Raw genomic sequence first — 13,825 nt, 5'->3', positions numbered from 1 at the left:
AGAGAGAGAGAGAGAGAGAGAGAGAGAGAGAGAGTAAGAGGGAGATCGAGGTGGGGCTAAGCAGCCCCTCTTAAAGTGGGATTGTTATCATGCTGTTGCTAGGTAACTGGGAGAAGTCTAGCTTGAAGGTCAGAAGCTTGGAATATTGTCTACATGACTGTAAGCCACACACTTCTCCTGTGGGGGTTGTGGGGGCTGTGGGGGCAATAACTTTGACAGGAGCCAGGGGTCCAAGAGACATGAGGGAATGCCTTCCATCCTATGTAGGTGGAAATTACCACCCATCAGGTTCCATGGGGTTCAAGACCTCAGCTCAATTGGAGACCAGGCTGTCTGTACATAGCCCATTGTCCCACAATTGGTCTGTATGGTTTACCATTTAGGCAGCCCACATTGGCTTTCCTTCAAAGCAACTTGCATGGTATCCTTTTAGGATTTCTACATCTAGATTTTCTTCCTTTCGTTGGAAATAGTGAAGTCTTAGACAGAAGGACTAAAATTACACAGGGAACAGACACAGAATAAATTATATTGGGAAGGGTGTTTATAAGTTAATGGATGACCATTGCATAAAGAAGTTAAGAAAAGCCAGGCAGTGGTGGTGCACACACCTTTTAGTCCCAGCATTTGGGAGACCGAGGCAGGCCAATCTCTGAGTTTGTGGCCATCCTGGTCTACAGAGTAAGTTCCAGGACTGCTAAGGCTTTGCATAGAAACTCTGACTCAGAAAGAACTAAACAAAGAAAAGAAGAAAGTTAGGAAAATCCCGGGGCCACTGTTAGTGCTGTGTGGTTGACTCCACAAAATAGATTCTGTATATTCCTTTCACCTTGATTAGAGATGAAACCAGAAAGGTGATCTAGGTTTATCATTAGTACTGCTCAGCCCCCAGACACTGAAATCGAGGCCCATGTTTAGAGGCAAGATAAGCAGCTGAGGTTATCCCTGCATCTGCATACAGTGTTCATAGGGAATGTGGGGGCATGTGAACTCTACCTTTGGCCAACGGATCCCTGGCACTGTGCAACACTACTTATAAGGGTAAAGATAAAGGGAACATGGCACCATATGCTTCTGATATCCAGGAGTGAGATGACACATCACCTGCAACTCCATGTGACTTTAGGAGTGAGCAAGCTCTGGTATGTCTCTTAGAGGTGTAGAAAATGTTATGTCCACAATCACCCTTGGGACTACTTTAACGTTCCTACCATGGAAGGGAACTAGGTGTCCCAATTCAAAATAGTTTGGGGAGATGGAGCCCGCTATAATGAGGACAAGGTTACAGCCTCTGTCTATATTTCATTGGAGGTCTGAAAAGTCAGTTCCTAGAGTCTTCCCATCAGCCTTGCACTATGAACAGTAAATAATGTTAGTGTGCTCTCTATAAAAATACAGCTTGCAGAAAGGCCTTCTTCCAAGGGGGTTTTCTCCCTCCCTAACTCTCCAGCCCAGCAGTCCCAGAGCCCCATGAGTTTTACCCATCCAGGAATGCACCTCTCTTTCTAGCCAGATGTCTTCCTGTCACTGAGAAGGGACATGGGGCAAGAGAAACACAAGCATTCCACCTTGTAAATGCCACTATGTGCTTGTGTTCTAATTGTGAGGGCAGCAGAGTACCCCTGTTGCTTTCTGAGAGAGGGAGCACTCCAATTTCTTCCTATTTCTCATTTTCATTTACAAAGGAACCAAAGTGTGTCATTTAAACTGAAAGGGGAAAGAAAGTGGGCAGTCATCCACGAAAGGCTTCTTTAGGCATTCCTTAGCAAGGAAGAAGCATTTCCTGCTTCGAGAGCAGGGGCAGCACCTGTATGGATTTGACTCACTTATTTTCTCCCACTCTCCAGAGCTCTGAACTGTCCTTGGATCCAGAGACTTCTGAAAGCAGCACTCAGCAATTCTCGGGTTTCAGCACCCCAGCCACCTCACAGGGCTGCTTGGATTCTTCAGCTGCTAAATCCAAGATAGCTTTAAACCCCCGGAAGCAGAAGAAAAGGAAGTCAACCTCCACACCTGTAAGTCTTTCGAGAGATCCTGCACTGTGGGAGAAAAGGTTTAGCCTATGCCCATTGCTGCTTGGAAACTGTATGAGTATAGATGTGTTCATTGTGCCATGGCACTGTTATCTACAAAGTTCACTCTTCAGAACCATTCAGCTGAATTATAAATAGGTGCCCAAAATATCCCATAATGCTTTAAGTTTGTGGTTTTGGGTTGGGCCACATTCATAGATATCTTTGGCCACATGTGGCCATGTGCTTCCTGAGGGACATAGGTTGAATACAGTTGATGAGCGATACATACCCTAAGTAGGGACAGTAATGTATATGGCACTGACTTGGCCTTGATGTGTACAGTGGGTGAGCAAGCTGTGTTGGTTGCCTGAAATGTTCTGTCTATTTGAAACTTCTCTAAACAGAATGAGCAAAGCAGGAAAACAGAGTTAACCCCACACAACCTGCTCATTGGTTTAGTGCCTGGAAATCCCCCGAGTCCTCTCTGAAGAAGGTTTTCAAGCCTAGTCCAGATAAAGATTCATTGAATTATGAGACCCAGGAGTTATAAACTGTAGCACTGCCCCACTCATTCAGAGATTAGGCATCCAGTAATCACAACCATTCTCAATTCAGCTGCTAACTCTTCCAGAAATCTTCACACATTGCCACAGAGTTCTGCCACGTGGGTTACTAGCAAGCAGAGCTACATTTAGGCAGAGCTTATGAGTTAGAATCTTAGCTATGGAGTCTGGAGAGATGGCTCAGTGGTCAGCAGCTCATACTGCTCTTACTGAGGACCTGGCTTGGGTTCTTAGCACCCATGTCAGGTGGTTCACAACCCCCTGTAACTCCGGCTCCATTGATCCTCTTCTGCATAAAAGTACAAATTATTCAGGGAGTCATCCACAGTTACCCCTTCCATACAGAAGCTATGCTCATGAAGCCTCAGCAACATGACAGCCTAAACATGAGCTGAACACGAAACACATTGATAGACATGCCAAGTGGATGGAAGAAAGCCCACGAGGCCTCAACCCTCCACACAAAGAACTATAGGTGGCTAAGGAATTCTGAGAGTGGGAGAAAGAGTCTTTCCCAGGGAAGGGCACACAATTGTTTTTTTTAATACCAAATGGTCAGCCCTGGAAATATACATACAAGTAATGCTATATAGATTAGGCAGATACTATTTAGTAATACACACACACACATGTAATAACAATGAAAAAAAGTGTCACCAATTTGAAAGGGAGCAACGAGGACTATATGGTAGGATTTGGAGGAGGTGAGGGAAGGGAGAGACATTGTAATGATATTACAATCTCAGAACTAAAAAGGAAAAGAAAGACATCTCAGTTTTGTCTTCACACATGGATAAAATGTGAGTTGTGAGGGCAGCCCCAGGGACAGGGTAACACCTCACCACAACCAGGGAGGCAGCTGCTCCACTATGGGAGACTTTGGGCAAACATTCTGGCATTCTGCTTGTCTACGTCATTTGTGAAAAGGTCTGAAGACCATGTCAATTGAAATAAAGTTTGTTCTCTCTCTCTCTCTCTCTCTCTCTCTCTCTCTCTCTCTCTCTCTCTCTCTCTCTCTCTCTCTGNCTCTGTTTCTGTGTATCTGTCTGTCTCTCTTTTTCTGTCTTTCTCTGTCTCTCTGTCTGTCTCTCTCTCTTTAAAAAACAACTTTGTTTCAGGTGAAAGTAAAGCAGGAGGAGCAACTCCAATCAGTGCCAGCCAAAGAGAAGACTACAACCAAGACAAAAGAAGCTGAGCAAGGGGAGCAGAAAGTGGACAGTACAGGTTAGCAAACTTTCGTTGCCACCCAGTGGATCTTGCGCCTCACTGCACAGTGGAGTACCTTACACAGTGGAGTGGGTGTTATAAACAAACATGTCCCCAGGACTGCCACCCTGAATTCTCTTGGAGTTTTTAGTGTTGGATGCACATAAATGAGCTGGAGATAGCGTTCAGTAGCTAAGGGGCTACTGGCTTTCAGAGGACTTCAGTTTAGTTCTCAGCACTTAAGCAAGGCAGCTCACAACTGCCTGTAACTCCAGCCCCAGGAAGCTCTGACACCTGTGGCTTCTGTGGGCACCTCCCTGCACATACGCATACATATAATTTAAAAAGTACTAAAAGCCTATGCATGCATTACACCCCCGGACATCTCACCATACCCCAGGGAGGCAAGCACTCCACTGTGAGAGACTTTATGTGACCCTTCTGTCATTCTGCTTGCTGTCTACCTCACTTGTGAAAAGGTCTGAGGATTTTTTCTGGGCAGTACATACCCATACATATAATTTTAAATTCTCAAAAACAAAACTTTCAGTTAAAAAGAGGTTCACACAAGTCCATCCCTAGACTCTCCACCTAAACTGACAAAACAACATTTGTATAGGCTTTGTGGAAAGATTTGCACATGGTTTTATATCCTATATAAATGAATTTCCAACCAGAGAATTGCTGTGTTTGTAGATGTGTTTCATTCTTTCAAATTAATATGCTTGCTGAGTTCTGCAGAGGGCAAGTAATGATGGCCTATTCACTATTCTTCAACAACATAATGAAGTAGGAACAACTGAACTACTTGTCCCCCAATTATTTTTATAGGAGTTATTTTCTCTTCCAGTATAGAGAAGAAGGTCTTGTGTTCACAGTGACTTCACATACCCATGGCTACCAGAGCTTTGCATAGCTGCAGGAAGTTTTCCTTGGCAGCCATCATCTAACCAATTCCAAACAAATACCACCAGAGTGAAAAAGGCTCCGTGTGTTTGTATGCGTGCACAGATGGATTTTGACTTCAGCTAGATGGCAAGCTAATTTCATGCAGTGTTTGACAAAATTAAATTTTCATTCCATCAATTAGTTGAGTGGTTGTCAGGGTTTTTCCCCAAATGATTTTGCATGTGGTTTCAAAAAAAAGCATGTATTTTTTTCCCAGAAAAGAAAAAAAAACACACTAAAAACAGTCTTTCAAAGAAGAATGAGAGGGAGGAAGGAGGGAACACAGATTAAGAGAATAATGTCATTTTTCACAATTGTTCCTTTCATACATGGAGATAGAGTGGAGTTAACACTTGTAGGATACTTTGCTCATCTGCAGGAAGGGCCTAATTGAGAAAGCATATCCAGCTCTTCTCTGCTGTATATTGCATGTGAAACCATTAGGTGGTGCTACAACGTCTGTGAAGAAGGAACTTGAAAGGCACATTCATTCACATAGATGCAATTGCTGGGGTGTTGGGAGTCCTGCTTTGTGTGTATTCAAAGAACTGCTTTACATATTATGCAGGATTGTTTTAAGGCAAGAAGGTAGAAAATGGAAGGGATCATAAGCCTAACCTCTCAAATGATTCCTTTGACATTTTTTGGGGGTGGGAGTAAGGGGGAGGGGGAGCATGAATCCATATAATATAGAATTTCAAGAAGTTTAGATAAGTACTATATAGAAAATAAGACTACTAATTAGAAAGTGAAAAGTTCCCTTCTGGGCTAGAGAGACAGATGAGAGGTTAAGAGCACTTGGCGCTCTCCCGGGGATTCCAGGCTTAATTTCCCCATTTGGAGACTCACAATTATCTGTAACTCCAGTTTCAGGGGATCTGAGGCCTTCTTTTGGCCTCTACAGGCACCAGGCACAAGACATATATATGGAGAACAGACACACATGCAGGCAAAATAGCCATATACACAAAATAATATAAACAGCATTTTAAAGAATTCCCCTTGCTCCTGCCCCAGTCAGGTTTCTCAAATGTAATCATTGTTACAAGACCATAATTTGTCTCTTTCTGACTCTCATTTCTTTTTTTTAAATTTTTTATTAGGTATTTTCCTCATTTACATTTCCAATGCTATCCCAAAAGTCCCCCATACCCTCCCCTCCCACTCCCCTACCCACCCACTCCCACTTTTTGGCCCTGGCGTTTTCCTGTACAGGGGCATATAAAGTTTGCACGACCAATGGGCCTCTCTTTCCAGTGATGGCCGACTAGGCCATTTTTTGATACATATGCAGGTAGAGTCAAGAGCTCTGGGGTACTGGTTAGTTCATAATGTTGTTCCACCTATAGGGTTGCAGATCTCTTTAGCTCCTTGGGTACTTTCTCTAGCTCCTCCATTGGGGGCCCTGTGATCCATCCAATAGCTGNCTGTGAGCATCCACTTNTGTGTTTGCTAGGCCCCGGCANAGTCTCACAAGAGACAGCTATATCNGGGTCCTTTCAGCAAAATCTTGCTAGTGTATGCAATGGTGTCAGCGTTTGGAAGCTGATTATGGGATGGATCCCTGGATATGGCAGTCTCTAGATGGTCCATCCTTTTATCTCAGCTCCAAACGTTGTCTCTGTAACTCCTTCCATGGGTGTTTTGTTCCCAATTCAAATGACTCTCATTTCTAATAGTTGGCCAGATTACTGATAAAGTACTAATGAGCCAGTAGAGTACTGTCTGCTCATTCGATTGAAATTTCCCTTTGATTTAAACATTTCCCCACAGCTTAAAGCTAACAGTGAACAATGGAATGTCCTTTGCATAGTTGCTTCTTCATAACAGGGAGTTCGGTGGCAAACATAGCACACTTTTAGGAAGTGCAAAGCACACACATTTCTCCATTCCTTTTTATATTTGGTGCAGAACTATCAAGCCAGGAGCAAAGCTCCAAAACCGAGACTCAGGATACAACAGTAGATAAGACTCCAAGTACTGATCCTGCTTTACGACTCAATCCAAGAAGACGTAGAAGAAGGGCCAAAAATGAGTGGGAGATCCTAGAAAGAGGCCTTCTAAAGTCCACTCAACGGTACAGCCTGAACACTAAAGCTGAGTCTTCAGCTAATAAAGAGATAGCTGGCAGGGAGCACTCTTTCTTGAAGCTGTTCCTGGAGAAGAAAGACACAGGGCAGCCCACAACTACAGAAGCAGAAGTTACTAGTGTTCAGGAGATGCCATCAGAGAAAGAGGATGTGGAGAGGGAATTGGCCGACATAGATGTTGAAGCTGAAAAAGCACCAGCACCACAACCTACATCTACAGATGTGGCAGAGTCCATGATTAGTGGTCCATCACCGCACTGTGAAGACAAGAAGAAGAAGGATAAAGTTGGTGTGTTGCCATGTATCAAAAAATCTACAAGCCAAAAAGAGGTCACTGACTTGAGGAAAGAAGAGGTCCAAGTGCATGTGCATCCTTCTCAAGTCTGTGGAGAAGGAGAGGAAGCATCATGTCCTGATTTGCAAAGGGTTCAACCCCAAATGAAGGTATCATTGGAGAGCACAACTTACCACAAAGAGAAGCATCCAAGAAGTGGTCTCCTGGCCCCTTCTACAAGTGTTTCAAGTGCTACTGCAGAAGATGATGTTTCTCCGAAGATGAATCTGCCTCTCTCTCTCAGAAGGCGGCCAAATACAGGGGAAACCTCCTCAGATTCGAAGAGTACCTCAGAGTATGAAAGTAGTTCTGAAATGCAACTGAGTCCTGCACATTCTTTCAAACCTACAAGGAAGCCTAAAGATGATGCTGGTGCTGGAACTGCTGATGATGAAGAAGATGGAGATGATGATAAAGAAGAAGAGAAAGACAACGATGATGATGAAGAAGAAAATGTCTTCCTCAAATCAGAAAATGTAGACGTAGAACTGAGCAAGATGGAGAAGCAGCAGCCTCTCAGATATTCTTCTAAGTTACTAGGAAAACCCAAAGCTAGAGAGACCTCTGCAAAACTAGAGAGTTCTTCAGAAGATGAGAGAAGTTGTGAGGAAATGACATCTGCCCATTCTTCCCAGTCCTTGGAAGAGTTTGAAGAATGCTCAGAATCAAGAGGTTTCATCAGAGGTTCCATCTCTGAAGAGCGGACAGCAACCAAGTGCCATTCCCAGGCCTTGCAGGAGTTGGAGGAAAAGGAAGTCTCCACAGAATCAAGTAGTTACATTGAGAAGTACAAGAGTTCTGAGGATCTGAGCAGCTCAGAGAAAGAGCAGCAAGTGCCCCCAGTTTCAAAGAGTTCTCTAAAACAGTGGAGTGATCCTACCAAGCCAGTGCACCCCATACACACTGCTCAGCAACAACCTCCCATCATGGTGAACATTTCTGGAGGACCAAAGAAATCTGGAGAGCCACTGTCTCCCACCCACTCTGTCAAGTCATGGCTAAGATCTCAGTCTGAGTATCAAGTTCTTGAAGAGCCAGAAGGCGTTGCTGCTGACTGGGACATTTTTATGCAGCCCCCACCCAGGCCAAGACTTGAGCAAGAAGTTTCTGCAGGTCCAGAACTTACTGTTTTTGAAAAGAGTATTGCTGCACAGCCTTCTGGATATCCTCCTCAGCCTTCAGTGAGACCAAGCATCAAGAAAGAAATATCGTTGGCTGCAGAAAGTGCTCCCTTAGAGTCCCCACCTCCTCAGCATCATTTTCAGCCACTATTGAAGCCCTTCGTAAAGCAACAGGTATCTGCTTTTGAAAAAGTTATTTCTATGGATCCAAAGCTTCCAACACAGATCCAGCCATGGATGAAGCCTCAAGGAAAGCAAGTATTTTCTTCCACTCCAGAGAGCACAGCATTTGAAGGGAGCACTTCTGTGGACCATATGACTCTGACCCTTTCCCAGCCTATGCTACAGCCTTATCAAGAAGTGCCTTTAGAATCAGAGACTGTTGCTGCTAAAATGATTTCCATGGGCCAATTGCACTCCAAATATTCTGTTCACCCCTTACCAAGTCATCAAAGCCAACCAGTCCCAGAAAGCACCTCAGCAGAAGGAGAGGAGCTGCTGCCTTCTCAGCCTTCAGTGACACCCAAACTCCAGCCACTGATGACCCAAGGCAGTATTCCTTCTGCATGGACCATTCCTATTTATTCCCCAGCTCCCAGAACGGCTTCTAAGCCCTTGATGGGATCAGCCATCGCTTCAGAGTCAAAACCTTCTAGGTACTCTTTGCAGCCATGGCAAAGCACGCCATTTAAACAAGTGTCTGTACCCCCAGATCATGATCCTGCTGCTGCTGCCGCTTCATGGAGCCCTCCACCAACTTCCAGAATACCTTCTCAGCCCTTGATGAGATTAGCTGTCAAGCAACCAACCTCTACAGAGTTAGCGAGTGTTTCTGTGTCACAGAGCAGCTCTCTGGAGCGACTGTCTTCCAGATTCCCCTTCCAGCCAAGAGCAGATCCAGAGCACTATGGAGCAGAGGAAGGAGTTGCTACATTGAGGAGATCTAGAAGGCAGCATTCTCAGTCCCCATTGGGCTCAGAATTCGAGGAAGACATTTCCTCAGGTTCTCGGAGAGCTTTTAAAGAACGGAGCATTTCTGTGGGAAAAATGCCTCCCAAATATGCTCTTCAGCCACGGTTGTGCCCCAAATTTGAGCAGCAATCCAAAGAGGGGGATGTTTTGAGGGAGGCCTGGCTTTCAGGACATCCTTCCCAAACCATTAGCAAACATAAAGTCGAGAAAACACCCTCAAGCTCTGAGAGTACCTCTATGGAGGGAGGCATTCATTGGAGGTCACTGCCTCCCAAATGTCCCAGCCCATTCTTAAACAGATCTAAAGTTCAGGAAATATCTTCACGTCTAGAGAGTGCTATTGCTCAAGAGAACTCCAAGAAACCACAGAGAGGCAGGAAACCACAGAGAGGCAGGCCACCTTCCAAGTCCTTTGTGAACTTCATGGCACAGCAAGTATTTTCAGAGAGTGCCCCTAGTGAAGCGGTCCTTCATCCAAAGCCTGTTGCTCGGGGCCGAAGGCGTCCTTCCAGGTCCCTGTTGAAGCCTAAACTTGACGATTATGCTTTCTTATATAATTGGGATGATGAACCCAAGGAAGACACCACATTGCAGAATCTGCCCATGAAGCAGCCTTTTCAGTTATCCAGAAAGCCGGAAGAGCCCCAAGAAGTTCTGCCATTTTCCGAGGGTGCCCCTGTGAAGTGGAACACTTCTGCCAGGGATATCTCTCAGGCCCTGGGGAAGCTCTCAGTTTCTGTTAGTCTTCCGGATGAGTGGGAGAGTTCTGAAGGACAGCTGCCTTCCACGCAGCCCTCTCAAGCCTTTGATATAGCTGAGTTGCAGTCACCGGTTTTACCAGTGGACTCAGCAAATGTTCCTATGGAGTGGAGAATTTCTCAGGGCCATCAGCCTCCTCAGTCTTTCTTTGTTGACTATCAGCAACAAGTTTCTGTAGACTCTGCCAGTGCTGCTGCTGAAGGAGCCAGCTGCTGGCCCATGCTGAAAGACCCAGCTTCAACAACAAATGTCAAATACAGTCAAGGCTACAGGGATTTCACTAAAAGCACCCCAACTTCTGTTATCAAACCTGCCACATTCGCTTCTGCTCCTGCCCAGAAACCAATGGTTTCCATGGGCACTTATTTTAAGGATGAGGTTCCCAAGTGTTGTGATGAAACTGGAAGTTCTCCACTCCTATCCACCAGCAAGGCTGATGTCGAAAATGTTTTTGGAGTGCGGTTGCGAAGAACCTCACAGAAGATTGGAATACAGAATCCGGATCCTTGCAAGCCATTTGTCCTCATTCCAGCAGCAGCAAGAAAAGAACAGGCAAACAAAGGAGATCTCCAGGGCTCAGTTGGAGGCCCAAAGCAGTCCAGACCAGCATTTAGCTTTGAGAAGAAGCAAGGGAACTGGCCCAGATATGAAGGCACTTTGAAGAAGTCAGAAGTTTTCAGGCCTCCAGGTGAGAGTTTCATCTCTTTAGGTAGAGGGTTGACCTGTAAGGCAAAACCTTGGATGAATGGGCCATGAATTCTCTAGCTTCTAGGCTTCCAACTGTAGTGTTGCTTTGGCAGGATTAGTTGTGGATTTAGAGGTGGGATAGTGACCAATTCTGGATGAATACATTCACAAGTAACTCCGTTGGAGTCTTTCTTTTCCCAGGGAGACAGCAGTCTGGAGATCCATTCCCTTTTCGTTAATAGACTCATGACATGGCTTCTTCTCCATCTACCTCATGCATAGCATACTTTGGGCAGAATTATGTGGTTTTTTTTTAAACTTTGTGCATTGCATATCACTTTAATCTGCCAAACAGAACTCTAAAACTGAGTTCACGAAGAAGAATATGTTTTCACTTTTACCCTGAAATCATCTTAATTTAATTCAGATCAAGGGGACTTTGTAAGTGGTACTTTTTGTTAAAAAAAAAAAAAACAACATTGTGCCCTCACAATCATCCTTGCAGAGTCCTGTCTCTACCTCTGATCACACCTATTTCACTACAATAGTTGCACAAGGGGTGAAAAAGTAATAGACTCTGTAAGATTTTTCTTAGAGTTGGAGGGGTTGTATCAATAGTCTAAGCCTCTGATGTCTTGAGATTTTTTCTCAGCCTACCTGACAAGCTTTGTTTTTCCCTGATTTGGTGATGGGAAGAGGTATGGCTAAAGGAAATCAAGGGTAAGTGACACTATGCCCATGCTAATGCACAGCGATTTAACTATACAATCCCTGCCTTTCCAGTTTGGAGGAAGGGTACAAAAGAGAATGGTCCCTCTCTAATTGGTATCTACTTACTTTTGTTTGGCAACCAACAAAAGGGTCCCATTTGGAACACTATTGTGGGTAACCTCAACCAGACTGATGATCCTTTCTGCCTGGCTTCGGTTCAAATACTTCTTATTTCTTTCTCAGGAGAGACCTCTATTTTGAAGGCAAATTCCCCTGTGGAGCCAGCTTGGATCACCACGTTAAAACAGCGGCAAAGGGGCTTTGTATCCCAATTTCTTAAAAAACACAGGACCAGATCTGAAATTGGTGTGGTGACCAAGGATTCTAGATATGAGGTAAAATATAATCTGGCATTGGAAACTGTACCAAAGGTTAGTGGAGCCACCGATTAAGCTTGCACTGGGAATTATGACAGACATGCAGTTACTATCCCTTACTGGGATCATTAATGATGGACAATTCAAGGGTCTTTGTTTTGTATTCATACAAATGTGTCTGCCTTGATACTCTTACAGGGTATATGAAAGGTAATGTAAATGAGGAGAGTGTATAAATTAAACCCTGCAATAAATATTCTAAAGCACTATTCCATGAAATTGGTTGCAGAGTAGATAAAGCTACAACAGTCCTATTAGTACAAACAATAACAATAATACAACCAACAACAGAGATAACCAGTAGGGTAAAAACTGAGCAACAATATGCTTCAAGTACATGCATATGATTTTCATAAATTGGAATCAAACTATAAACACAATAGGCTTCTTTACCCACAGAAAACACATTATAAGATTCTCTGTGGATGCTTGGGCTTCTAAATAGTAAAGAGCCCTGTAATTGAATGACCTCTTCATTTTAACTCATTATTTATATATTGTGGCTGTTAACTTTTAAAATCTGAGCTCAAAGCAAGTATTCCTCCCAATTTCAAAATTAGTTTTGTTCTTACCATGGATTTTTAGCAACCTCAGCATATGATGTTTTTACATTTTCTTAGTAAGTTTAGGATTCTTGCTTATTCGTGTAATGAGGCATTTTATAGCTTCTCTTTCTTGTATCTGAATGTCCAGCATCATTACTCTTTAACTTTGGTGGTATTATTATGTTAAATAGGGTTTCCTGGACACAGGCACTATGATGATACCATCAAAGGGGCTCAGACATTTAAGACAGCTAAGTAAGAGGCAAGAGACATCAGCACACAGTGTGCAGATGTTAGACAAAGAGAAGATTCAGCCAGGTGGGCATGGGGAGGGATGAGAATTCTATGCTGCTAGATATGGCATTCAATGTAAAGTTTATCAGCTATTTATGAAAATTCTCATTGAACATTTTAAAACTATAACTGACCATGCATTATTAAAACTGGGAAGAGAAATCATAGAAAAAAGGTATCTGTTTTTCATCCAGAGTTTCATTTTGCACACTTTTTCGTATCAGTCCCTAAATATGTATATTTAAGTGTTGATGCTTGCACTTCTATGTACTGATTTGGTTTGGTTTTACATCTACATGTAGATTTTAAAGTGCTACAGGATGAGCTAGACACGAGGATCAGGGATGGTGGAAAGATGCATGATGCCTTGTTTTCCTCTTAGAAAATCTGCAGAAAACGGACCTCAAGAAAGCATATTGCATTTGCATATCAAAAGCTATATCTGAAATTCTATGCTTCTAAGTACTGGCTAAATTTATTGAGGAAATCATGTGGTGTGCTTAACCTTTTTCCTTTAAAGAGCTTTCCCCTTTTAGCCATTAGTGTTAGCCATGGTTTTTTTTTTTTTTTTGCCATTAGCCAAATGGAAGGAGAATCATAAAAGGCTAAAGCCCACTATGGTTACCTTTTTTGCCAGGGGAAAATACCCTTGTGTGTGTAAACATTTTGACTTAGAACAGTTGTGCAGAGATCAACTTTAAAGACCTAAACCCATACAGATACACCATTTCCTAGCAGAAAAAACACTTCTAGTCATATACCAAAAGATGTTGAAAGGTAGAAGTCTTTTTATTTATTTATTTATTTATTTATTTATTTATTTATTTAAAATTAGGTATTTATTTCATTTACATTTCCAATGCTATCCCAAAAGTCCCCCACATGCTCCCCCCCCCACTCCCCCACTCACCCACTCCCACTTCTTGGCCCTGCCGTTCCCCTGTATTGAGGCATATAAAGTTTGCACAACCAATGAGCCTCTCTTTCCACTGATGGCCAACTAGGACATCTTCTGATACATATGCAGCTAGAGACACGAGCTCCGGGGGGTACTGGTTAGTTCATATTGTTGTTCCACCTATAGGGTTGCAGACCCCTTTAGCTCCTTGGGTACTTTCTCTAGCTCCTCCACTGGGGGCCCTG

At 43.5% G+C, this 13,825-nt stretch overlaps 1 protein-coding gene across 1 annotated transcript in view; it reads left to right on the top strand.

Moving 5' to 3' along the window:
- Positions 1 to 13,825, top strand: part of Kiaa1210 (KIAA1210 ortholog) — a 159,867-nt gene that overhangs the window by 136,925 nt on the left and 9,117 nt on the right. The window contains exons 6-9 of the mRNA XM_021153776.2: positions 1,848 to 2,015; positions 3,697 to 3,802; positions 6,644 to 10,696; positions 11,650 to 11,801. Coding sequence (XP_021009435.1) covers positions 1,848 to 2,015; positions 3,697 to 3,802; positions 6,644 to 10,696; positions 11,650 to 11,801 — 4,479 coding nt within the window. The remainder of the gene's footprint in view (positions 1 to 1,847; positions 2,016 to 3,696; positions 3,803 to 6,643; positions 10,697 to 11,649; positions 11,802 to 13,825) is intronic.

This window comes from Mus caroli, chromosome X (assembly GCF_900094665.2).
Source record: "Mus caroli chromosome X, CAROLI_EIJ_v1.1, whole genome shotgun sequence".
NCBI classification, from domain to species: domain Eukaryota; kingdom Metazoa; phylum Chordata; class Mammalia; order Rodentia; family Muridae; genus Mus; species Mus caroli.
Note: the sequence above shows the minus strand (reverse complement) of the source record. Positions and strands in the feature narration are given on the sequence as shown.